Genomic DNA, 27,721 nt, shown 5'->3' on the forward strand with positions numbered 1-27,721 from the left:
TAAAAGCAGCCATAGGCAGTGTACAAACAAATGAACGTAGCTGTGTTCCAGTATGAGTTTATTTACAAGACAAGCTGCAGTTTAAATTGGGCCTCTGGACCAGTTTTCTAACCCCTGTTTCATATGAACCAAACCTGATTTTAGTGAAGGCTCACAAGTAGGGTGGATACAAGTGAATGTCCATAGGTGTGTACAAGAAACAGTCATCCTGCTAGAAGAGGAGAGGAGTGGGAAGGATAGAAAATCATCTCCCTTTTCCAGAACTTAAGGTGTCAAAGAGGCTGGTTCTTTTCTACTTTGCAATGCTGAATGGGGAGACCGCTTCGCCAGGGCGAAGAGAGGGCCATCTCAGGTCTCTCACCATCAGAGAAGCAAAATTTGGAGAATTGCAAGCCTCTTATCTGTACCTCAATTGGAATTCCAGTTAAAAATTCTAAATTGTCTCTGTACTACTTTCAAAAACCACCATTTTCTCTAATACTGAAGTAATTGAATGATCTACAAACACTTTAATACATAGCAGCTCTTTCTGCAAATGGGGAGATAAGGGTCAGAAATGAACACATGATTATAGCTATTTGATTTCAGCTTTAATTGCTTTCCAACAGGCACAGAGAATGGATGAATTTTCTTGAAACAATGTTAGCTCTGAAACAGTGGTTTGGGAGAAAAGTAGTCAATAGTACAAGGAGCACTGGGGAAGACAGGATGGGTTTTCTTTCTTTTTTTTCTCAAATAGTTTAAATGTGTATACCTTTTCTTTCAAAGTCATAGCATGCAATCTACTGTGAATTTCATGCAAAATCTAAAATATTGAACCATTTTGGTCTCCATTTACCTTTTAGTAAACTGAAAAAACATGAAAGACAGTACGTAGAGAACCAAGGCTGAAAGACAGGAAAGTTTACATGCACTCTACCCTCTGGTGACCACTGATCTACGTTATGTTTCTGTAGATTTGCCAATTCTAGACATTTCATATAAAATGGAATTATACAGTATTCTTATGTATAGCTTCTTTCACTTGACATAACACTTTCAAGGTTTATTCTGTTGTAGCACGTATCAGTTCCTTATTTTATTGGTGAAAAAAAATATATATATATATTTTTGTATTTTTCTGAAGCTGGAAACGGGGAGGCAGTCAGACAGACTCACATGCGCCTGACCGGGATCCACCGGGCATGCCCACCAGGGGGCGATGCTCTGCCCATCCGGGGCATCGTTCTGTTGCGATCAGAGCCACTCTAGCGCCTGAGGCAGAGGCCACAGAGCCATCCTCAGCGCCCAGGCCATCTTTTGCTCCAATGGAGCCTCGGCTGTGGGAGGGGAAGAGAGAGACAGAAAGGAAGGAGAGGGGAAGGGGTGGAGAAGCAGATAGGCGCCTCTCCTGTGTGCCCTGGCCGGGAATCAAACCCGGGACTTCCACACGCCAGGCTGATACTCTACCATTGAGCCAGCTGGCCAGGGCCTGAAAAATATTTAATTAAATATACCACATTTTTATACAGTGATCACTTGATGCTCCTATTTTTTTGGCTTTGAATAACGCTTTTATGAACACTCATGTACAAGTGTGAACATTTGTTGGGCATAGGCGTTTGTTCTCAGTTCTCTTGGGTATATACCTAGGAGTGGAATTGCTGGTTTATGTGATAACTGTTTAATATGTTGAGGAATTAACAAGCTGTTTTACAAATAGCTGCACCATTTTTTCCCACTATCAGGGTACAATTTTTTCAGTTTCTCTGAATCCTTTGGGACCGCCTAAAATGAGGAAAGGAGACAGTGGTTGGTAATGGGCCTTACACAGTGACACCAAGCACTTCTTTCCCTTTTTCACCTTTTACTAAGCAAGTTAACACATTTAATTACACATCAACTTGATATGCATTTCTGCAATTTTTCTGTATGATGCCAATTAAAATCATTTATTTATTTATCACATGGTGCCTCCTATAAGATTGTTGAGTACTTGTGCTAGTTCCTGGGGTAAAGTAAGCAACTCAGATGAGAGATTGTGAGACATGTGCTACCTCCCCAGAACATGCCTCTGAGAGTGTCAGGTGACTGGGCCACTACGCTAAGAGCTGGGCAGGATAGATGGGTAGCAAATGTACTTCTAACCCCAGGAGCTTGCTGAATTCTTAGTAGCCTTACACTGTTACTAAGAAGGTGAACCGGGACACAGAGAATGAAATTCTTTAAGGAAGTGAAATGAATGACCCTGGCCTGGCAGCTTCCTTGTCAGAGTGTCATCTCTATACATTGCAGGCAGGGCATATATAAGAACCAACCAACAAATGCATGAGTAAGTGGAACAACAAGTTGATGTTTCTCTCCCTATCTCTCTCTCACCTTTTGTCTCTGCCTTTCTATCTCTTTAATAAATTAATCAATACAGAATTTTTAAAGACAGAATTGATGTTTCTTTCTTCCTTTCTCTCTAAAATAAATGAAAAAGATTAAAAAATAAGAATGATGTTAAGGGGTCTTTATGTGAGGAGATTTGGGAAATGATGTAATTGTTTTATGACCTAATTGCATATCCCTTAGACCTGGAGGTTGTCAAAATGATAAATGACTTGGTGAATGAAGAAATTGTCTGTTTTGAACAAATGAAGCATTATAGAGGTTAAAACTGCATTATTGATTTGCAGTTTTTTTTAGGTAGCTATTTCATTGTCTTGTCTTTTAGTATTTTGGTGTTTTTTTTAAGCTTGGACATGTTGAAGTTCAAGTGCCTTAAATTTCCAGAGGCTCTGTAGACTTTCACTGTATTTCTGATGTCCCTTTATGTCTTCTTGGTCCTGATGTTTTGGCCGCATGTGTGCATTTTCTTTCTTCCTTGTGTGAACTTCTTCATTGCCATGCTTTCTAGAAAGTTGTGCCTCTTCCATCTGAGCTAGCCTTTATTTACCTTCTTTGTATGTTTTGTGCTATTCTAGCTAGAGTAGGGGCTGTGGATACACAACATCTTGAAGACATAGTCCTTGTACCTGAACAACTATCTGTTGGTCTTATATATTACTTTAATATAAGTTTCATAATGTTTGCAACCAGCCAGAGTAAGTACTCCCTAAAGTCCCTTTGATGGATCTTTGGGAGACTTCTCTTGATTGACTTTTTTTTTTCATACCCAGAATTATAGACAAGATACCAAGGTATGGGAGAGGTGGCTGGGGGTAGAAGTCGGCATTATGCTATGTCAGTACTGTATGATGTCACTTACATGTGATATCTAAAAAAGCCAAACTCATAAGAACAGAGAGTAGAATGGTGGCTAATTTCAGTCTCTCAAAGAATCCCAATTAGTGATACATCAGAAGTAAAACATGTTTCTTATATAAAGGCAGCATTAAGATAACTCTAGTTTCTACCTCTTTTCAAGCCCTTCTTACACAGAAATGCAGACAAAGCTGCCTTCTCTTTGAGTTCTCCTAGAACATTTTTTCTACTTCTACCATGACACTTGATCTCATTAGCATATGCCTTAGCAAGGGTTCAAACCAAGGCCCATGTAGCTGCAATGCCGATGCTTCCTACATGCCCCATACAGAGAAAGAGGTTCTTGGGTTTCTGAACATGAAAATGGAGAATCCAAATAAGAGCTAATGATATTAAGGGGAACAATAGGGTCCAGCATAAATCAACTGAGTGATGTTCATTTTATTAAAGAAATATGGAGAATTGTGTCAATGTTTAGACATTATTTCAAAGCTATAATTGCATGAAAGGGAAATTGGAAAGATACAGTCATAGAAATTCCCAGTGTGAAGAACTGTATTTATTTTAGTTTTTGCACTCATTTAATTTTTCACAGTACCTACCTTACACAGTGTTCTAGGATGTGCCCAGAAAAATGGATGTTGGATAGATAGATGAGAAGATGAATGAGTTACTGAAAAACAGTTGCTTCCTGATTATTCTTATGTTTACTCATAATAGAATGACTAATGGAGTTTGTCAGAGAGAGGCAGGTGGAGCTGCCGAGTATACAAGAATGAAGAATGTTCATTGTGGAGTGTTGCTTCTCTGGTTTTTATTCCTGCCTTTCCATTTATTAACTGAGAAATTCTAATAATATTGAATGATCCCTCTGTGCATCAATTTCTCTTCTGAAAAATGAAGATATATGATATCTGATTAATAGATTTATTTCGAAAACCATTCTCAGATGTTAACTTCTAAGGTCTCTATTATCCTAAGGTTTTCTGACTTGAATGGTTGCAACTAAAGCAACTAAAGACAAATTTAAACCATTGAAAAGTCTAGCATGTAGTAGTGTGCTTCATTAATTGTACCCACTGTTGAAATGTTGCAGCAATCTTATTCTAGTTGGTAATTCACCATTGTTCAAATCCCCCTCAGTGAAATTTCTCCATGTCATCCAGGAAGCCCTCCACCAGGGTTCCCAACTTCCTCAGTAATAATCCAGAAACCAAAGAGTTAGCATCTGCCCCCCAAGGGGCCTCCAAGATCCCCTCTAATATGGACAGGTTTATTCTGATCAATCCTGTTGTTTCTATACCACTTACTAAATACTGGGAATATCAAGTCTGCACATACTTGACAGGCAAGGAAGTTGAATCTGGGAGAAAGTTCTTGAGCAAATAAATGAATAAATGTGTATAAAAAAGCACATTAAACTATTTACTTTTCACTTGAATGAACCTAAAAAACGAAGTCAATTACTAGCAGTCAGCCTCAAATACATTCACATAAGTGTACGTAGGCTTCATTTATCTCCAGAAGCATTACTGATACAGAGTTGCAGTGATGTTTTCCTTATTGTGCTGCAGCTGTGTGTTCCTATGGTGTTAATGTAATCATCACGGTGATAAACATAATAGTTATTCACTCCGAAAGCATATGTGAAGCATATACTATGTGTTGCACCCTGAAGTAAATTATGGGAACATCAAGGTGCCCTTGCCAGGTCCCCAGGAGCTCACAACCTAGTTTGAGAAAGTGTGGGGGACAGACTTGTAAACAGCTGATTGGATTCAGTGTGATGACTACAGCATCAAAGACAGGAATGAGGTGTTACTGCAGTTACAAATACCGACAGCTACTTCCAATCTAAGGGTGTGGGGAAACAAGTAGGAGCTCACCTTTTAATTGGGTCTTAAACAATTAAAATTGTTTTTCCAGGCAGAGACGTATTGGCTATGTCTGTTCTAGGTCAAGGATATATGAAGCCACAAAGTCTCCTAGGAGCCTGCTGTGCTCTGGCATTCCTGGGGCACAGAAATGTGGGGGAGGGGGGTGATGGGGAAGGGGAGGAGTCTCCGTACTCAGCCTATGCTTGGCCCATAACCGGCATCAGTGTGAGGATGTTTGTGAGGGAGCTACTGAACAAGTGAGGCTGTATTTGCTGATAATGAGGACAGAATGAAGAGAGCTCAGGTGGGCTGTCACCTGTTGACTGACCAGAAGACTGACAGCAGGGCGTAAGAAAACCAGATGGGAGGCTGTTGCTGTGTGTGCAAAGGCATTCAGCCACTCTGTGTCACATAAGGTGCATCTGGGAAATATAAGTGGCAAAGAAAGAAACGCTGTCCCCATCTTGGACAGCCATCCTGTTATGAAAGACATGATTGCGGGATAAATCAAGTCCCATCCGGCTTCTTAGGGTAGGAAGGCTGCATGAATCTGACGTCACATGGCATCTCATTACAACCCGAATGGAGCTGACTTGGAAGACAGAGACAGACTTGCCGTCTGCTCGCTGAGGTCTCTGTGCTGGAGAAGCTTGCAGGGCCGCAGTCACACAGCCTCAGCACTGTCCTTCCTTTCGCAGATCGGTGTCAGCGGGTCACCTACCCAGGGCCAGAGCCAGGTTCTTTCCTGGGCTGAATGCACTGGAATTCCTATACATGTGTGACTGTGTGTGTGTATGTAAGGGAATGGCTGAAAAGGTGGAAACGGTCTGGCTGGCAGCTAGACTGTGATGGTCCTAAATGAGCACATACAGTGTCCCACTAAGCTACTATGTGACTTGCTTTGGAACCAGAGATAAGGCCATGTTGCAACTGTAAAAAATGTCAAAGTATCTCCAGAGTAAGTAAGTGATTGCTGCTTGTGTGTCAATGACAGTTCCTCCTCTAGTTCTCTTGCCTCTGGTTTGGAAGCTACTCATTCACTGTGATGTGCTCAAGCTTTCCAAAGGGTTAACTCAGCCTGTGGGATAATCAACTCACAATTCAAGCACTGATAGCAAGGCTGTTTTACTAGAAGGAATGAGTCTTCATGCGGATTTTTTAAAAATGTCTTTAAAGATTTTATTTCTCAAATTTCGAGAGAGGAGAGAGAGAGAGAGAAAGGGGGAGAGGAGCAGAAAGCATCAACTCCTAGTTGCTTTGTAGTTGCTTGTCATATGAGCCCTGACCAGGCAAGCCCAGGGTTTTGAACCAGTGACCTCAGCGTTCCAGGTCGATGCTTATCCACTGCGCCACCACAGGTCAGTCTATGGGGATTTTAAAAACCTCATCTCTGATAGGCAAAAGTCTATCATTCAGGACTGGTGTGAGGATACTTTCTTAGGCCATGCTGGCTGCTCTAACAAAATCCTGTAGACTGGGTGTCTTATCAACAATGGAAGTAAATTTCTATAGTTCTGGAGCTTGGAAGTCCAAGATCTCAGCTCCAGTGATTTGGTATCTAGTGAGCGCCTGGTGCCTGGCTCACAAACATCTGTCGTCCTACTGTGTCCTCACGTGGAAGAGGCTCTCAGGGGTCTCTTTTATAACAGCACTAATTTTTCCATGAAGACTTCATCCGCATGATCTGATTACCCCTGAAAGGTCTCACCTCCTAATCCTACCACACTGGATGTTATGATTTAATACAGTGGCCCCTCGTCTATGCGGAGGCCAGGTCCCAGAACCGCCGTGATAGGCGAAAATCTGTGAAGTAGTGACCTTATATTTATTTTATTATTTATATATATTTTAAGGCTTTATAAACTCTTCCAAGACTCTTATTAACCTTTCCCACACTTTTTTTGCTTATTTTACTGCAAAAATAATTAAAATAATAAATATATAAAAATACCTATATACTGAAAAATCCCGCGATATAGCGAAAAATCTGCAATACAGAAATAGATATATACAATTTAAAAATCCGTGATACAGTGAGAACACGAAAAGTGAACCTCGATATGGCGAGGGATGACTGGATAGGACTTTTTGAGGAGGATATGAGTGTTCAGTCTAAAGCAGATACTCATTCAATATATATTTATTGAATAGCTATTGGGCAGATGAATAACTACTAGCAACACCACACACACCGACACACACACACACCAAACAAACAAAAAAGATGTTTTTATATTTTAGAAGCCTATGGTTGGTTGATGGGACAGACAAAATAATGATGGTTTTTGTTTCCAGTAGAGAATCTGAGAATTTCTCCTAGAGCAAGACTCATTTTTATTAGACTTTGATGAATTCACTCAAAGCCCAGGCTTCCCAGCCTAAATGGCATCAGTGACTCAGAACTAGGAATGGCTGTCAGATAGACTCTGCTTCTAAGAATGAAAGACAAAGGGGAAAGGAAGGGAGCAGGGCCTTGGCCTGCATGGGCCAGGTGGCCTTGGGAAGAGCACTTCACTTGGTAGTACAACCTGAAGGGAGGTGCCGAGAGCAGAGTGACCTAATGGGAATGGGAATGTAGACAACCTCCCAGAATATGTCACTGTCCCTTAACGTGTGCTCTGGATGAAATTGACCGATTACTGTGAGAGTGTGAGATAGAATCAAGACATATTTAGGAAGTGGAATCACCAATATTTGGTGACTGCAGGTGGCTACCAGGCTTCTGACATGCCTGAAGGAATCAATGACGTGGCATTAGTTGAGACAGAATCCCGAAGTATGTTCAGTTTTCCCCAAGTTAATTTTTAGATCCTTTTAGGGTAGCTGTGAGGGATGGAGAGGTAGGTGGACTGGAGTTTGGAGAAACTTTTCAGCAGGAGGTGGAAATGTGGGAGGTATTGGTATGTAGATGATAACAGACAAAACTACCCAATGCATCCAGTTCTCAGCATTTAACTTTGAGGGGAAGGACCTGGAGTGTTTTGACCTTCCTCTTCCTGTTTCTGGTCCAGAAGATTTCTGATGGTGCTCCTGGGTTACGATTATTCATATACTCTCAGATAATGCTGACACTGCTGGTCTGAGGGCCACTCCTGGGGTAGCACTCAGATAGGGAGAAAGTAAAAGTGAAAAAAGATAATATAATAGAAATAAAAATGTGGCCTCTGGAAAGCAGTAGAGTGCACCAACTCAGGCCACACGTGGTGAGGCCAGAAGCTGTGAGCTAAGAGTCATGTGATCTTGAGCCAGTGATGTAAATCTGAGACGTCATGTCCCATGTGTAACATATGTGTAATAGCATAAATAATAGTGTACAGTTTTATTTTAAGGCCAAAAATAGCTAAAGGAAATGTTTTATTTTAAGGCCAAAAATAGCTAAAGGAAATACTCAGTGCTGAGTATAGGTTAGCAGTCATTTGAAGACCATTCTTTAAGTAATCCGGTTTTTACACATAAATTAGATAAAGCTGAGGTGACAAAAAGCAAAAAAGCCAGGGGAAAATCAAGACGGTGTGATGAAGTTGGAGCCAACGAAAGGTGTCTTCTGAAGGCAGGCGGGGCCGAGTGTTAGAGTCTTCTGAGGGTTCGAACAAGATGAGGGAACATTCCAAAATATCCATTGGATTTAGAAATAGTTACATAGATGGCAGCATTTCCATCTATGTGGTGTGAGGAGCAGAGACGGTGTCTGCGAAACCCCTGGCAGAGAGCCCCCCCCACTCCCAGTGCCCCAGTGACAGTGCTGCTGCCACTGTTGGAGCTACACACAGTGTATGTAGGCATCTGTGAGTGTGCTTGCCGGCCAAGGAAATATATTCAGCATTAGGGCAAGTTGCAGTTCCTAAGTAAATGCAATTCTGCTGAGCAAGCTATGTCCTGTGAAGATTTATTAAAGCTGGAGCAGAGGTTTTTAAAGGCATGATTTCAAGCTGGAAAGTGGCAGGTAGGTCATGCAAATTTAACAAGAGTCCTTTCTAAGTTGGCTGCGAGAATTGGTAGCTCTGGGACACATTAGGAACTGTCAGTCCTCACAGCAGCCCCATGACTCAATTGAACTTTTAAATTCCTTGCCCAACACTCCCCATTTCTCCCATGCTAGCAAAGTGAACAATTGTCTGATCTCTGGCAGCAGGGAGAAAGCTATCTTTGCCTCTTGCCAGCTGAGAAACAGTGTGTTTTCTTTTCGAATGCCACTGTATTCTTCTTGTGGTTTTCCTCGACCATTAAATATTTTATAACGCAGTCTCATGCCAGTGCTCCTTCCTGGGTGCCGGCAAGTGGCAGCTTCAACGGGGAATTCTAATGCATGGCAGCAGGTCTCATTTGCACTGCTTTCACTGACGCCTGCTGCAGTCAACAACCACATTTAAGTGGCTTCTAGCCTGTAAAGGTATTTTTCTAGTCCTAAAAGCTTTTAGCCTACATTGCAGATTCTCTGCTTTTCTTGGAGACTTGTCATATCATGAACTCAATGGGGGAAGGAAAAAACTGCTTGATGAATCTGACATTAGCAAGCCAGCAGTATGGAGAGGGTATGTAGGGTCTATGCTCTGCCTCTTCAGTTCCTTCCTTAGTTATTCCCGTCTTCATAGCTAGAATTCCTTTCCCTGTGCCTGTCAAATCATTCTCATTCAATACCTAGCTCTAATGGCAACCCTTCAGGGAGCCTTCTGAGATAACTATAGCGTAAATTAAGCTCCCCCTTCCTTTGATTATCTACTCCAGTTATTATCTGTAATAGCCCATTTAGCAATCTTGTTCCTACAACACAGTGCTGTGCTCCTGTAGTGTACAGCATTGTGCTGGCAACAGAGAAATGTTCAATACGTGAGATTCAGGTTCAGCTCAGTACTTGAGGGGGAAAACCAGTCATTGTTTTAATTCATTAATAAATTAACTGCCATTGCAAAATCTGCAGGGATTTCTGTCTTCTGGCCTTATGTTTTTCTTCCCATTTTGCCTTTAATGAATTAAGCACCACCACCTCCCACTATGGGTTTAATTACTGCACTGATCACACATGATGTATGTTACATGATGTGGAAAATATACAAACTTTAAAAGCAAAGTACTCTTCTTGACCTCCATGGGGGTAGAGACCAAAGCCCATAAAAATATAAGAAAACAGCCTGACCAGGAAGTGGCACAGTGGATGGAGCATCGTACTGGGATGCAGACGGCCCAAGTTCGAAACCCCGAAGTCACCAGCTTGAATGCAGGCTCATCCGGCCTGAGCATGGGCTCACCAGCTTGGGCACGGGGTCCCTGGCTTGAGCGTAGGATCAAAGATACGACCCCATGGCCACTGGCTTGAGCCCAAAGCTCGCTGGCTTGAAGCCCAAGGTCACTAGTTTGAGCCCAAGGTCCCTGGCTTGAGCAAGAGGTCGCTCGCACTGCTTTAGCCCCCCGTCAAGGCACATATGAGGAAGCAATCAATGAACAACTAGGGAGCCACAATGAAAATTGATGTTTCTCATCTCCCTTTCTGTCTGTCTGTTTCTATCTGTCCTCTCTCTGTCCGTCTTTCTGTCTCTGTCACAAAATATATCTATATAAAGAAAAAAAACTTAACTCTACATATAACTAGTGCCAGGTGAGTGGTGTCAGAAATCACACAGACCCTGTGGTCCCAAGTGAATGAACACTATTTCTCATACCAGCAACAGCACTTCTTGACTTGAGACCTTGCCCTGTGGTATGTGCTTGGAAGACCTTCCTTAGCACCGTCTTTGTTCATTTTAAGATTGACATGCCCTTATCTTTCAGACCGTCCCTTTTAGAAAAGCATTCCCTGTATATGCCATTTTCCCTCTTTTCCTGCCCTCCATCCTGCAGAGTTGTTGCCCTAAATTGCTTTTGGAGCTATCTCATGTCCTCACTTCAAAACATGTATTTATTTCCCAGTTATTATTTTTTTAATCGAGTTTTTACTTTATGATGGTAACAAAGGCAGACACACTTTTCAATACAGAACTTTTAGAAAATGCTTGTGTCTAAAAAGATCACCCTTCTCTAAGCATCTGTTGTGCGCACCTCTGTGTCAGGTCAACCGTGAGATGGTGGATCAGAGAGTTGAAGACCTGCTCGCTCCCCAGTTCATGGTCCAGTGAGACGATAGATTCAGGAGCTGATATGGTGGAGAGAGTGTTTCTGGTAATGAAGCATTATGGAGTAATGCAGAGCCTTGAGAAAGAGACAATAGGCCCCTCCTGGATTACTTACCTAGATGCTCATCCATATAATTTTTGAAGACAAAGAAGAGCTCTATAACAAATTTTTTTACCAAATTACACCACTAGAAACAGAAGGTGACAGGAATTTGAAATGCATGACAAAATATTACCATATAATATAGACACTTAGTATATTAGACTTTCTTCAGTGTGATATAGCTTTAAAAATAATAAACAGGTTCCAGAACTGTTGGATCAATTCACAGATGAGCATTCCATATCTGAGTGCAAGGCGTGCCAAGGTTATCGAAGGCTGTCGCTCTCACAGTTTGGAGTTAGATCTTATCCATTATTACATTCTCACAAATGGGCCATGTTTCCCTTTCAGAAAAAAATGCACAGCTGGATGTACTAGAGCACACGGTGTTACCTGAGGACCCAGGAAGAAGAAAAAGAATTGCACCTTATACTTTATTTTACCTTACTTTTTATTTATGTTCTATTTTATATGTTGTAATATATCTTAGATGTTAAATATTAAACAATTATATGTATGCATGCATTTCTTAGCAAACATACAAATATTGCAGAGTGTCTTCCAAAATTATTACTGTCTCTTTGTTGGGCTATGTTTAGTTGTAAGAGAAAAGCTCACAGTGACTTAGATATAGTATTCTTCTTTATTTTACAAAACTGTGTATAAGTGGTCTTAGAGTTAGTTGAACTGCCTAGTTTTTTTTAATTTAGAAATTAAGTTTAATGGGGAGACATTGATAGATAAGAGTACATAGGTTTCAGGTGAACATCTCTATAACATTTGAACTGTTGATTGTGTTGTGTGCCTGTCACTCAAAGTCCAATCATTTTCCATCACCATGTATTTGTCTCTTTTTACTCTCCTTCTCCCCACCCCCTGGTAATCACTTCAGTTTTATCTATGTCCATGAGTCTAAGTTTTATATCCCACCTATGAGTGAAATCATACAGTTCTTAGCTTTTTCTGATTTACTTATTTCACTTAGTATAATGTTCTCAAGGTCCATCCATGTTGTCTTAAATGGCAATATATCATCTTTTTTATACACACACACACACACACACACACACACACACATACACACTCTACTTCTTCTTTATCCAATACTTTGGTTATTTCCATGTCTTGGTCACTGTGAATAATGCTGCAATGAACATGGGGGTGCATGTGTCTTTGCATACCAATCTTTTTGAATTTTTTGGGTAGATACCCAGTAGAGGGATTGCTGGGTCATATGGTAGTTCTATTCTTAATTTTTTGAGGAAGCATTATACTTTCTTCCATAATGGCTGTACCAGTTTACATTCCCACCAACAGTGGATGAGGGATCCTTTTTCTCCACAGCCTCTCCAACACTTGTTATTACCTATCTTGTTGATGACAGCCAATCTTACAGGTGTGAGCTGGTACGTCATTATAGTTTTTTTTTTTTCTCTAATGGCAAATGAAGGTGGACATCTTTTCATATATCTATTGGTCTTTTGTAGGTCTTCTTGGGAAAAGTCCTCTCCCCATTTTTTAATTGGATTGTTTCCTTGTTTGTTGCTGAGCTTTGTGAGTTCTTTATATATTTTGGAGATCAACCCCTTATCTGAGCTGTTGTTTTTAAATATCATCTCCCATTTGGTTGGTTGTATTTTTGTTTTGTTGCCAGTATCTTTTGCTGTGCAGATGCTTTTTAGTTTGATATAGTCCCATTCATTTATTTTTGCCTTTATTTCCCTTGCCCTTGGGGTCAAATTCATAAAATGTTCTCTTACAGCCAAGGTCCATAACTTTGGTACCTATGTTTTCTTCTATGTAATTTATTGTTCCATATCTTATATTTAGGTCTTTGATCTATTTTCAACTAATTTTTATACATAGGTACAAATTGTAGTCAAGTTTCTTTTATTCTTATGTGGCTTTTCAATTTTCCCAGCACCATTTTTCTATAGCCATTTTATGTGTTGTTTTCTGGTAGCTCTGTCTCCTCTGGTTCTTTTCCTTTGTGTTTCTATGAGTTGTTTCTGTTTGGTGATATTCCATGCATCTTTCTTCTATTTCTTCTTTTTTTAAGCTAAATCTTTTTTTAAATTATTTTTATTTATTCATTCATTTTAGAGAAGAGAGAGAGAGAGAGAGAGAGAGAGAGAGAAGGGGGCGGAGCAGAAAGCATCAACTCCCATATGTGCCTTGACCAGGCAAGCCCAGGGTTTTGAACCGGTGACCTCAGTGTTCCAGGTCAACGCTTTATCCACTGTGCCACCACAAGTCAGGCTAAGCTAAATCTTTTATTTGTGTGTGTGTGTGTGTGTGTGTGTGTGTGTGTGTGTGTTTGAGTGGATGCCATTAGGATATTAAGAGAAAAATTTTCATTTATACAAGAGTCCTTTGTCTTATGAGTGCTTCTGCACTCCATCTTCCTTTGCTACTTAAGACTATCCTCTCCCCTTTACGCTTTTGTTGTCTCAGATTATCTTTATATTATAACCTTGTGGAGCTTTTACTTGTAGTTCTGTGTTGCTTTGTTTTTTGTATCTGACAGAATAACCCCATTGAGTATTTCCTTCAGTGGGGTTTTTTGGGTGACAAATTACCTCAGCTTCTGTATGTTTGGAATAGTTTTATTTCTCCTTCATGGTTGGAGGATAACTTTGATGGATATAGTATTCTTGGCTGGTAATTCCTCTCTTTCAGTACTTTGAATATCTGGATCAACTCTCTTGTGGCTTGTGGACTTTTTGCTGAGAAGTCTGATAATAATCTGGTGGGCCTTCTTTTATATGTTATGTTCTTCTTTATCCTAGCTGCCTTGAGGATTCTTTCTTTGTCATTGATTTTTTTTATCATTTTATTACAATGTGCCTTGGTGTAAAGCCAGTAGCTATGGCCACCATCACAGCCACCTGGCCCTTGCAGGTTTGCATTAGATTCGGACAGACGGTAATGAAACAATGGAGCCGAAAACTGGTGGGCCATTACCTTTAATTCTAGCTTGCACCTGGCCGGCAAGAAATACACACAGTGAGAAAACACTTCTCTTTCCATTCAGGGCTCCCAAAGCTACTGACTTACCCGAGTTTCCTAGAATCAAAGGTTTCTACCTCGCCAGCCTTATTCACCTCTGTTCCCCATCTCCTTCTCTCTGCACAAACTCTGCACAAACTGGCTTTTTCTTCAGCACTCCACCATCTTGGCTGTTTCCCCTGGCCTCCACGTGGCCTTTTTCTGCTCTCTTTTCTCTGCTTTCTCCTCTAATGCTAATCTCAAAAATAGAGAGAGAGCAAGCTCCCAGTCTGCCCCCATTTTAAAGTGTAGAAATCAAAACCTTTAATCCAATATACAAACAAGGAAGTCTCTGATACAAAGTCACTTATCTGAGGCATAATGGGATTCCTTATGAGAGTGCACCACCCCACATCATGCAATCAGACAAAGGAGTGGGGAAAAGCTTAGTCTTAAAACTAAGCCTTAGGCTATAATCACCCGGCCTGCTTACAGCCTGTCCCCCACACCCAATACAAACTCTAAATGAGCAAACATATATATCATATTTAAAAACTTATTTGACTAACACTTGGAAATGACCTGTTTGGGTTGAGGTAACTAGGTATTCTGTTTCCTTTTTGAATTTGAAAATCTAACTCTTTTCATAGGCTTGGGAAGTTCTCATCAATTATTTGTTTGAATAAGTTTTCCATTTCCTTCTTCCCCTCTTCTTCTTCTGAAATACCCATTATTCTTATGTTGCTCTTTTTGATGGAGTCAGAAAACTCTCATAGAGTTCTCTCATTTTTTAAAATTCTTGAGCTTCTTGCCTGATCAGGTGGTGGTGCAGTGGATAGAGCATTGGACTGGGATGCAAAGACCCAGATTTGATACCCCAAGGTCGCCAGCTAGAGCACAGGCTCATCTGGTTTGAGCAAAAGCTCACCAGCTTGGACCCAAGGTCGCTGGCTTGAGCAAGAGGTTACTCAGTCTGCTGAAGGTCCACGGTCAAGGCACATATGGGAAAGCAATCAATGAACAACTAAGGTGTCACAACAAAAAATTGATGACTGATGCTTCTCATCTCTCTCTGTTCCCATTTGTCTGTCTCTAGCTATCCCTCTCTCTGACTGTATCTATTAAAAAAGAAATTATTGAGCTTCTCTTTTCTTCCCCCCTCTATAGCATCTCTGTTTGCCTGTCTTCGATGACACTGATTTTCTCCTCTATCTGGCCTGTCTTAGCTAAATTTGCCAGCTCATTTTTCAGTTCTTTTATTGAGTTTTTCTTCTCCGTTTTAAAGTTTCAGTTTCCTCGGTAAGGTACTCGTTTTGTTTTCTGAGCTCATTAAGTTGCCTATTAGTGTTTTCATGCATCTCATTGAGTATTATCAGAACTTCAGTTTTGAATTCTGTCATTTAACTTCAAGGTTTCCATGTGATTGTGAGTGCTTTCTGGAGATTCTTCATTTTCTTTCTGAACTTGATCTCTTTCTTGGGTAACCATGGTATTTGTATTCTTCTGCTCTGAGGGCATTTGAGGGTGGTATTTTTAAGAAATCAAGCCAAAAAAAATAAAAAATAAAAATATAAAGCTGAAAAAAAGTAAAAGAAAAACCACAAAATAAGCAAAGAACAAAAACAAAAAAAAGAACAACAACAAAGAAAAACTAGAAAAAAGAAAAAATTAGAGGAAAAGAATTTCCCAAGCAAAAAGAGGTTTTTCTATTTTTTTCCAGTGGGTTGTGCTCTATTACAAGTGCTAGTGACCTCCACTGTGGTTTTGATGTTGCAATAATAGAGGTGGGGCTGCAGTTGTGATGATGGGTAGGGCCTATTGTGAGGTTTATGGCTTTAGCAATGGCAATCTCAGGTCTGTGGTTGCTCTTTCTGCATCTCAGCAGACCAGGGAACCAGACACAGCATCTCTGTGTCTGGGGAGAGAGTGGCTCTGGCGAGCTATCTGTGCAGTAAGTCCCTGCCACACTTCGTACCGCGAGGGGACGGTGACAGAATCTGGGAGGCTGGGGGGGGGGGGGCACACTTTGTTTTTTTCTGTTTCTGTGCCTATTTTAGGCTGCTAGAAGACTGTGGGGACTCTGGCTGTGACCTCTTGTTTGCTGCTGCGTTGGTTCAGTATCTCCCCATCTGTCCCTCAGTTTATCTGCTCCTCCCAGCAGAAAGAGTAGCAGTCACTCCTGCTTTTCTCTGGAGCTGACCGCAAATGCGTCTTATCTTCTCCGCTTCCCAATCCTCCCCGCTGTAGTCCACTTGGTGTGCGGATCTTTCAGGTGCGCCTGCGAGCCCAGGTGGGGTTCCTTCACTGGACTATAGCTGTGTGATGTGTTCAAACTTCAAGGCTAGAGGTCAGGGTGTCTCTCACGATATCATTTCCATCTCACCTAGTGACTTTATCTTTGCATCCATATATTTGCCATGTTCCTTACAAGTATAAAATTTCACCTCATAGTGGATTTTATTTAACTTGCCCAATGTCTGTGACTTTAGGTGATGAGGGGCTATATGGGTACCATATGGTGAAATGCTCAGGTGAATGCTAAGATTTCAAACTTATTGATCATTGCAGTCTATTTACCTATAGAAAGATTAGTCCAAATATTCCATTACTTTTTATTTTATTTAAATTTATTAAACTAATAATATCATTTTATTTTAATTTAGTCACATTTTTGTGAAGGATAAGCAGGTCCATTTTAAATGAATTTTGAAATTCTCTAAGCAGTGGTAATTGATAACCTGAGTACGTGTTAAGCCTGCCAATCTCTGTCCTCCCCCAGCTTGGATGTTTGCAGAGGCATTTGCTCAGGTCTCTGATCCTGTGATAGATGGTAACGTGACAGGGAGAGAGAGAGCAGTTGGTAGACTGGGGAGGTAATCACTGGAGACAGTAGTTGTCAGATGAAACTAATTGATTATAATTGCTTTGCCATTGTATTGCTCTTGGAGCCTGTAGCTTGTTAAAACCACTGATTATAAAAGAAGGATCTCACTTTATGCTATAGGTTATGTTAATGATGCTCTTAGAGGAATTATCAGTGAATATCAATAAACTGATAATAAGAAATTAAAGGAAAACTTAGCTAAGTGATCATGAGTTAACATATTTCAGAAGCCAAAGTAGCAGTACCACACAATAACTGTGTGGTATTTCATACTGAATTATTTTGCTTGTAGTTCTTGAATTTTAAATATTTCCCATAGAAGGAGAGATTGATTCTGTGCAACTATTTATCACATACTGTTCAAATAACAAGTCTTCCTTGTAGAGAGCTCTCTGAAAACAGAAAATATGCCTATTTTACAAAGCCTATATTTTGTGACAAAGTATTAATGGGCAGGTATTTTGAAGTGGAAAAAAAAAGTTCTTATTGTATCACCAAGAACAGATATTAGAAGTGGATTTTTCAGTGCTCACAGAATGTGCGCAGTATGTGTGTGAGTGTCCATCTCAATCTGACAGCGATATGTGTTTTTGTAATATTCATCAAGGATAAAATGAGTATTCTAAAATAATAACATTAGTGTGAAATTGTAGCTAACATTGTGTTGTAGGATATGTATTCACTTTCATGTGATTGGGATGTCTTTAATGATCCTACCTTTCGTGGTAGCATTGAAACTGTTAGTGATGTTAGAGTGATCACATTTACTGAAACTGTTCTTACTAAGCACCAGTTCTGAGTAAGGCTCAACCTGTGTCTGGCCTCAAGGATTACACAGGCTAAGAAAAAAGTAAATATGAACAAATGGTTACTTGCAGCGTGAAATGCAGGGATGCCAGTGATAAAAGGCGCTACAGGGACACAGGGGAAGCTGCTCTAAATTCTGAAGGATAGCCACTTGTCTTCCACCAAAGAGACAGATGGTCCAGGAAGAAGAGATTAGTGTGATATAGGTAGTTCCTGGAATTCGGGGGAATAAATTAATAGTTTGAAATTTTGTTGTGTGTTTTAGGGTGCAAGAAGATGATATCAGACAGGCAAATTCTGCTTCTTTGCTCTACTGAGGAATTTTGAGTTAATTCTCTGGGAATGGGGCCCACTAAGAAGTATTAAATGTTGGAAGGACATGAGTGAATTTTCTATTAGGAGAGCCGTGTCCCCTCAGTGGATGGTGATCAGGAGCACATTCGTTGTGACTTCCAGTGAGCAAGCGGGTACAACAGCCTGTTGTACAGATTTGAGGAACATTATTATTGTATTAACATAGATCTGTGAAAAGGAATTAAGAGTTTAAATGAACAGTCATTTATTCAACTTTGACATTTTAAACAGATTTTTTCTTGAATGTCAGTGAAATTGGAGTCAATACTTTAATTTCTTAAACTCTGAAACTAGAATATCTGTATGTGCTAATAGAGTCTGTGTCTAGCAAATAGCACACACTTATGGTTAGTTTGTGTTTGAGAAGTAGATGTAGACAAAGCTTGATTTAAAATAATATAAGTAATTATGATTTAAAAATACATGTTTAAGATAATGCTAAAAATGACAATAATTTGGTCCTATTAAAATAATTACCAGAAAAAAATTTCACATTAGAGATTCTATTTTAGAATTTGGAACATTTGCATTTTAATTACATAATAATAGGAGAAAGTGAAGGAATAATTGTCTTGGCTATTTGCCAATTACAGCTGTAATTAAAAAACAAAAATAAACAAACAGAAAACCCCACAGAAACTGACACTGGTTTCCACAAACAGTTACAATAGACATTGATCAGATGTTTAATGACATTTGGCAACAATAAAATGAAAAGGGACATTGTTTCAATCCCTCAAGCACAATTGTTAAAACTGAAATTAATGAAAGCAGATTTGAGGTGTTGGATTGGGTGATCATTCAGATTTACTGTTGATGGATCCTCAGATGAGGCTTGTCTGGAGTGATTCTAACTGTTCAAAGCTAGTGGAGAAATAAGGCAATTGAATATAGTCGTTGTCTTAGGACTGCTATAACAATACGGTAGACTGCGTTACTTGTAATGAACTACAGAACTGCTTCTCACAGTGCTGGAGACTGGAAGTCTAAGATCAAGGTGCCAGCAAATTCAGTGTCCAGTGAGGTCTTTCTGGTTTGTGGAAGGCTGTCTTCTGGCTGTGACTTCACATGACTAGAGTGGGCCAGACAGACCTCTGGGCTCTATGTTGTAAGGGTACTAATTCCTTTCATGACCTAATCACCACCAAAGGCCCTTACCGCCTAATACGTTGGGGATTGGGTTCAATATATAAAATTTTGAGGGTGACACAAACATTCTGTCTATAAAGTGATCACATCTGATGCATTTTTTCATTTGAGTGGAGAGTTCATCCTGTCTGTCTAGTACTGCCAAGGGCCTCAACACGCAGACTCAGGCCAACGACAGGAACTGGCGGAGTCAGAATGCAGTCCTGACAGCATGTCTCTATGTGCTTCCCCTGACAGATACAACGACATATTCCACTGAGCGATCCGAGCACTTCAAACCCTGCCGTGACAAGGACCTTGCCTACTGCCTCAATGATGGCGAGTGCTTTGTGATTGAAACCCTGACCGGGTCGCATAAGCACTGTCGGTAAGCCACAGCAGCCACTGGCCCTCCAAAGCCTGGTGGGGGAAGGGGAGGTTGAGCTCCAAGACTATGCAATGTGATGGGTTCAGTCCATCTGTTTGAATGATGGAATCAAGAATCATAATATAAGAAGGGACAAGGCTGGTTATCTTTTGGATTTGAGGAAGATAAAACTGAGCTTTACCTGACCAAGTAAAGGGCAATTTTAGAGCTACCAACGTAAGAGGCCTCAGTTCAGCAGCCTATCTTTTCGGTGTGGGTGTCAGGCACGTATGCTTGTACTTAGAAGCGAGCCCTTCTCAGAAACCTACAGGCTTAGAAAGGAAAAAGAAAATTGCTCTTCTAAGATGTAGCATCTCAGTATGTCTCACGTACCAAGTCACCCGATTTGGGACTGTGGCTGTATCCAGAGAAAGCTGCAACTTATTTGGATTCTTCCTTTGCTTATTAATTTCAATACATTTTTAACACCTCTGATGATAAAATACTTCCCAGTAAGATGTTGTAAATGAAATCATAGTTCTGTTATGGTCCACGTAGAGAACTGCTTAGAGAAAATTCCCAGGAGAGATCAGGAAGATATTTAATTGGTTTTTAGAAACAGGAGGTTATATAACTGCTAAAAAAAAAGAAAATAAAATTGGAGAGAAATAGAGTACTTGCAGACCCTGCAGCTTTAAGGCTTCATAGAAGAATCAAATTAGCATATGAAAAATATTTCCTAGGGAGCTTTTATTTCCAGCACTACCCTAGTAATTTGTTTCTCCTGGCAATTTCTTATGCTTCAATGATCACATGAATCCACACCCCTTCTCTTCTCTTTATTTACTCTTCTCATATGACACAGTTATTAAATTAATTATTCTGAATCATGAAGCATGAAAAATTAGGACTTTTCTTTCTCTCTTTCTATTACTGTTATAAAACTTTATTCCATGTTATTTTATTAAGAAGACTTAGAGGAATGCATCGTGTAGTTGTGATCTTAGAACATGTCAGCGACACCTGCCTGGCTTCCAGTGCCAGCTTCACCCTGGGGAGGCAGCGTCGCTACAGTAGGCAGGGCACAGGTTTGGAAGAGCTGACAAGTGATAGTGGCTGATCTCTGAAAGTTACCACATCTCCTGTGCCAGGTTAAATAAATAAGTGTGGCCTTTCCCTCTTGCCACGGTGGCTCGCATGTGATGTGGGTGGTGCTATTCAGGTAAACCCCATTTATAGAATGTGTACCGTGTTTCTGTTCTCTGTGAACCTTGGTTGGGGATGCAGGGATTGGGAAGGGTTCCTGCTCACAGTCCTCTTCTCTTGCTCCATTTACGAGATCAGCACAGCCACGAATGGAAAACACAGAGACTGGGCGGGTCAAGCGAAAAGCATGAATGAACCACCCTTTCAAAGCATGAAGTGCTTTCATACTCTTGCGGATACTCAGGCGTGTTACAGCTACCTTTGCTAATCCCACGGGATTGTGATATGGAAGTGGGCCACAGAACCAATTACATTTGCATTCCTAATCAGTTGATGGTAGGATGAACAAGAAGTCTCACCTAGAGCAGTGACTATTCTGATGTTTTACCTCAAGGAAGGGTCAGACCAAGACCCAGCAGGACATGCAAGTGGGTGAGATTCATTGTTGCTAAAACTGACATGTTGAAAAGAACAAAATGATTCTTATTATTTCTCACTGTGCTTCCTTACTGTATTCTCTGTTAATTCATGGGCATATTAATTTGTTAGGGTGTTTTGTCACAAAAGACCACAGAGTGGGTGGTTTAAACAACCACAGTATATTTTCTCACAGTTCTAGAGGCTAGAATCTGAGATCAAGGAGTTAGGAAGGCTGCTTCCTTCTGAGCGCAGTGAAGGAGGGGCACTCTTCCAGGCCTTGCTCTCGGGCTTATAGATGGCTAACTTTTCTCTGTGTATTCTCATTTTCTTCAGTCTGGACATGTCTGTATCTAGATTTTTTCCTCTTATAGGGATACCAGTCATATTGGCTTGTGATCCATTTCCTCTTTTAACTTAATGACCTTATTTTAACTTTACCTTTATAAAAACTTTTTCTTTAAATATGGTCACATTCTAAGGTATTGGAGGTTGGGACTTGAACTTTCACATGATTTGGGGTGCACAGTTTAGTCTCTGACAATGGACCTCAAGTCCAGATGAAAAACATTTAGCTTTTGTGCAATGTATATGTCTAATTCTTTAAAAACACACACAGGAATATCTATAGTTTCGCTGGAAGAATGCATATATATAATAATTATGGTTGTCTGTCTTCATATTTTTTGAATATTTCATTGCAGTCAACCTGTAATTTAACATAGTCACAACATAGCTAATCATGATAAAAGAGCACCTTAAGACTGAGTCGGAACTCAAGTTGCTTAATAGCGACCTATAAATCTGCTACTTGTGTGTATGAATAAATCACATCTCACGTGTGCCTGCTATTCATCTCCCAGGCTTTGCTGTGAATGGAAGCCTTGCATTTGTTCCTGCTTTCTATCATCCACTTCTAAGATTTCCAACATACTTATTAATAATGTGCTATTTTGTACTGCACTCTATTTAAGTAGTGTTTTTTATTTGTCGTTCTTCTCCCATTTGACAAATGTTTATTGAGCACTTCCTATTACCAAGACTCTGTTTAATAAATACATGTAGAAATGAACTTAGGAGTTAAATGGCACTGTACTGTGTAATGTACTGGGAGTAAGTGAAATTCTTCATTGTTAGGAAATAAAGACAACAAGGGAAAGTGTTTTCTCATGACTGGCATGTACTAGGATATCTTTATGATACTTGACTGACTGGATTATTTCCCGGTGAAATGAAACATAATGTCTTCAGAGCAACAATGTAAAGGAGTACAAGGGACTCTAGCTCATTAAAAAGTTTATTTTTTACATGTCTCAAAATATTAGACAGTTGGCCGTGACTGATTGGCTCAGTGGGAGAGGATCGGCCTGGCGTGTGGGTGTCCTGAGTTTGATTCCTGGTCAGGGCACACAGAAGAAGCTACTATCTGCTTCTCTCCTTCCCTCCCCCCACCTCTTTCTTCCCCTTTTGCAGCCATGGCTTGATTGGTTCAAGCGCATTGGCCCTGGGTGCTGAAGATGGCTCTGTAGAGCCTCTACCTCAGGTGCTAAAAATAGCTCAGTTGTGAGCATGACCCCAGACAGAGGTTGCTGGGTAGATCCTGGTTGGAGTGCATGTGAGATTCTGTCTATCTCCTCTCCTCTCACTTGTAAAAAGAAAAAAAAAGATTAGACAGTTAGTTACAGCAGACATAATTTAATATTAAGTTTTCTGATATTTTAAAAATAATCACAATCCTATGATAAACTAAGTAAAAAAGTTTTTTTTTCAATATTATAAAAAAAATAATCATACTCTAACACTCTTTTGTTTACTGGCCAAGGAAAAATAGTAGCAAAACGACCTAGGTCATCCCTGATAGAGATTATGTAAGACATGTTCAAAAGTGGTAACACTGCCAATTTTGGTATAAGGGAGGCTTCATGTTTTTCTGTTATGTTCTCACTCTTCATTGTATTTTTAGACCTTTCAAAAATCCATTTATACTATAAATAATTTGAAATTATAGAGCAAACTAATGAACATTCAAGAGGAATACAAAGATTCAAAAAATAACCAGACAGCGGAATTTAAAGAACATTAAATAAACAAGCAAAAGTGATCTTGCTCAACTTAAAATATACTATAAAGCCATAGTTCAATGGCTGACTGATTAGTAGAAACAGAACCTGGCATCCTATAGTGAAACTGAATGTAGAATAAGGGGAGATTTACAAAAGGGAGGAAACTGAAAAAGGGATTATTTGGTAGATTTGGTTGACTATCAGATAAAACAAATAGAAATAGGGTTTTTACTTCCTCTTCTATAACAGAAGTTGTTCTTCATGTTTCAGAAGTTAATATAATTAATAAATAAAGTCTTAAGGTAAACAGTAAATAAAATTACATGTTTATGTCAGCAGTTGAAAGGACATCTTGAATTAAAAATTAACAGTAAGGTCATAGTATTGACATGTTGTTTTCTGACCTGAATTTCATAAATCAGAAACAAAAAGAAAAGACAGATAAACTATCAGTAAGCCGCACACCAAATATGGCATAAAATTAGTATTTTGAAGAAGTCACATAGACGTCTAAGAGGAACACTAACATTAATCCTCAGAAGGAAAATGGACAACGGAGAGGAGGAATATACTCTTCCCATAAAAAGGAATGCAAATAAACCAAACACATGAAAATACCTAGCCTCACAAAGAAATGCAAATTACTTTTTTGTTGTTTGTTTGTCATATGTTTAGTGATTTTAAAAAGCAAATACTTTGGTGAGGGTTCAGTAGAAACATAGTCATTATTTGAGGAAGTACATATTGTTAAACACCTTGTGAAGGTAATGTTTCAGTATATTTCAAAATCTTTATATTGTTTTTAAGAATTTAGCCCATAAGATGTATATGTAGGTTTATTTGTAAGGATGTTCAACACAGTTTTATTTGTAATAGAAAAAACCCTGACTTACCGTGTCTGGACAATTCAAAATGTTTTAAAGACATGAAAATGCTCATTATATCATGTTGTTATTCCAAATCAGGTTTTAAAATTGCAAAGTTGAACATAATAAATGATCAAATTCTGAAAAAGAAATAAAAAGACTAATAAGATTTACAATTATTTTCCTCTTTGATTCTTATGAATTTTGTAACATCTCTACATTGCACTCAATTTCATTTACGTAAAACCTGGTTAAAGCACTGAGCCCTACTTCTCATCTTCCCGTTAAGAAAGGTAGATAGTGTCCCTGTTGCCCTGAAGTTGATGTCCTTATAAGTCACTGTTATTAAGCTAAGAGAACTTTCAATTAAGCCCTTCAGATTAAACACTACCATGTATATTTGAATGTGTTTGCTTCTTTTATTAATAATTAATTTATACTCTTTATAATAATTATTTTCAATGCTAGATTCATGTGTTTTGAAACATAAAAAATAGGAAGCTACATCCTACAGCAACAAAGCTGGGTAGAGAAAAAAAAGCAATTCGCTCGAAACAACTTGACTCAAAATATTCTGAATCAAAGTAGGATGTTCCTTAATATATTTATTTATGCCATTTCTAGAAATTTGAAGAACTTGGGAAATGGGCTCTCTGTAATATATCTTACTAGAGTGAAAGAGTTTGCCACTGTACCTGAAAAGCTTGCTAGGCATTTGAATGGGCCAAGTGTGTTTCTAGGCCAAATTTAAGTTAAAAGGATGTGTCGCTTCTGAATTGAAGTTCATTAAATGTTTTACCAGCCTTGCTGCAAAGATGGATTTTTCAGAGCTCTGGAAAGGATAGCATTTGAGCTGAATTTGACCTGCAGTGATTATTTCGGAAAACTGTCCAGCAATTCATTTGAAGATGCTTGAATCACTTGATATATGAAACTGCTAGGAAAAGAGGAAAGCGGTCCAATAGCCACCTTGCCTGAGGCATCACGTCCATGAAGGGCTGACAGCCTGGGCAGCAGTCTAGGTAAAATGCTCAGAGGAGTGGTGAATAGGGAACAGCTGTGAAGGGAGAGAGTCAGCCCCACGCGCAGTGGCCATCTTTACTGGGTCTAGTTCTGTCTGAGTGAGTTTTGAAATCAAAGCTTCCATTTTTAAGAGCATTTATTGGATGCAAGGTGACCATATCCCTGTGATTTAGTATACAAAATGAGAGGACCATCCCTGTCCTTGTCCCCTTGGAGGCCCATTAGCTCTTCCACACAGTGAGGGCTGTCTTTATCAAATGGTTCTCTGGTAAGTGCTCTAAGAGCAGCAGCTAATGATTTTTTGTGATTGAAGCAAGTCACAATGGAAGTGGAGTTTTGGCAAAGTTCCCTGAACTCCATTGACAGGAGAGGATGAAGGCTGAGATATCTATAAATCCAAGCCTCGCTGCCGAGTCCCTGCACAATGGAATTGAATAAGAGGATGAAAGTACCTTAGACAAATTTTCAGCTTCATCAGATAAATGTTTCTGAGAATATTTGCCACCGCTCAGACATAATTTGAATAAATTGCAATAGTCATGTTCATAACCAGGTTGTCTGCTGATTGCATTGGACAGGAAGATATATGCCTAGTTATGCCTGACCAGGCGGTGGCACAGCGGATAGAGCATAGGACTGGGATGCGGAGGACCCAGCTTCAAGACCCCGAGGTCTCCAGCTTCAGCGCAGGCTCATCTGGTTTGAGCAAAGGCTCACCAGCTTGAGCCCAAGGTCGCTGGCTCGAGCAAGGGGTTACTCAGTCTGCTGAAGGCCCACGGTCAAGGCACATATGAAAAAGCAATCAATGAACAACTAAGGTGTTGCAATGAAAAACTGATGATTGATGCTTCTCATCTATCTCTTCATTCCTGTCTGTCTGTCCCTGTCTATCCCTCTCTCTGACTCTCTCTCTGTCTCTGAAAAAAAAAAAAAGGTATATGCCTAATATGCCTAGTTATAACCTTCCTTCTCTTTTTTCCCTGTGGGTGAGGTTTGTCAAAATTGTCGCATTAGCTCAAAGGTAAACAAAGAACAGCAACATAATGCACTTAACTTTGCAACTTGGCGGTACGTAGGCAGTGGATTACTTCTAGTGTAAGTTGTCTCAATCAGGCCTGAGCTGGTGTTTTTAAATCAGGTTACTTAAATATCATGCAAAAGACCAGGAAAGCATGTTTCGTAAAAAATAATAACACATCTTTTATTTAATGGCCAGATTTTTACTTTGTTTTTTTATGTTTTCTTACTTGTTTGACAGCACTAGTTGAAGAATGAAATGGTGTTTCTTGAGGTGGTTGTTATGATTTGGGTCTTTTGTTCTATCAAAGAATTGCCATGAATTTGTTTTTTTCTAAATTGCTACCTTATATGATGGGGTAAGAGGTACAGGAGGCAAGTGTGGGAGTTCAGGACGAAAGGATCAGAGTCATCAGCTTGGCTCAGCTTTATACTGGTTGTATGAGTTTCTACAAAGGAAACTTTGGTTCCTTATTTAAAAAAACACCAGCCTCAAAAGACTGCTAGGGAAATTAAAAGCAGCAGCATATAGAAAACTCCAAATGCACAACAAATATTATGGATATAATAGCCCATTCCTCTTCCTTCCTCCTGCTCATGTTGCAACCAAGCAACAGAACGTTTGCTGGAATCCTTTGGTGGAAATTAAGTGGGTATCACATCTGCCTGCTTAATTAATAGGAGAGAGGTTTAAGGAGACAGGGCCTGCCAGAGGATTCCTTCATATATTCTGGGGTTCAGGCTTCTTACTGCTAATTTTGATACCCTAATTCTGCAACCAATACCTGATTTTCCAGAAGTGTCTTCTTGTTGAGTACAGCTTTAAGAGAAAAACTGCTTTCCCCTTCCTCCTTCATCAATGTCACTTGTCATGATTGTGTTGATGGTTTCCATTTGGATTAGCTGGTTAGTTTTGTGCTCCTCTACTAACAGACTGACAATTTACACAAATTCTCTGTGACTCAGTTCACTTATCTGTTTAATGGAGAACTATTACTAAACCTCAGGATCCTCGTGAGGAATGATGTAATAAAGTGCACTTGTCTGGTACAACCAGAAATGAATAGGGTGGTGGAAGCAAGCTCTAGTATGAGCAGGCACATGTGCGGCTGTTTTACCTGCACATCTTGTTTGCCAACCAGCTGACCTGTGCCAGAGCTTCTTGACGGGCACTCAGAGTGTCCCAGCACACAGGGTACAGCTTAGCCCCACTTATGGGAGTTATGTAAATAAAAATGACCCAGAGAACTTATTTTTAAACACAGCAATGCCTTGTCATGGGCTAG

General features: G+C 39.8%; 1 protein-coding gene across 4 annotated transcripts in view; it reads left to right on the forward strand.

Annotated features, from left to right (window-relative positions):
* NRG3 (neuregulin 3) overlaps positions 1 to 27,721 on the forward strand; it is a 1,278,837-nt gene that overhangs the window by 537,212 nt on the left and 713,904 nt on the right. For all 4 annotated transcript variants that reach the window (XM_066243724.1, XM_066243726.1, XM_066243723.1 and 1 more), the window contains exon 2: positions 19,735 to 19,864. In XM_066243724.1, coding sequence (XP_066099821.1) covers positions 19,735 to 19,864 — 130 coding nt within the window. The remainder of the gene's footprint in view (positions 1 to 19,734; positions 19,865 to 27,721) is intronic.

The sequence above is a fragment of the Saccopteryx bilineata genome, chromosome 9, assembly GCF_036850765.1.
Source record: "Saccopteryx bilineata isolate mSacBil1 chromosome 9, mSacBil1_pri_phased_curated, whole genome shotgun sequence".
NCBI classification, from domain to species: Eukaryota; Metazoa; Chordata; class Mammalia; order Chiroptera; family Emballonuridae; genus Saccopteryx; species Saccopteryx bilineata.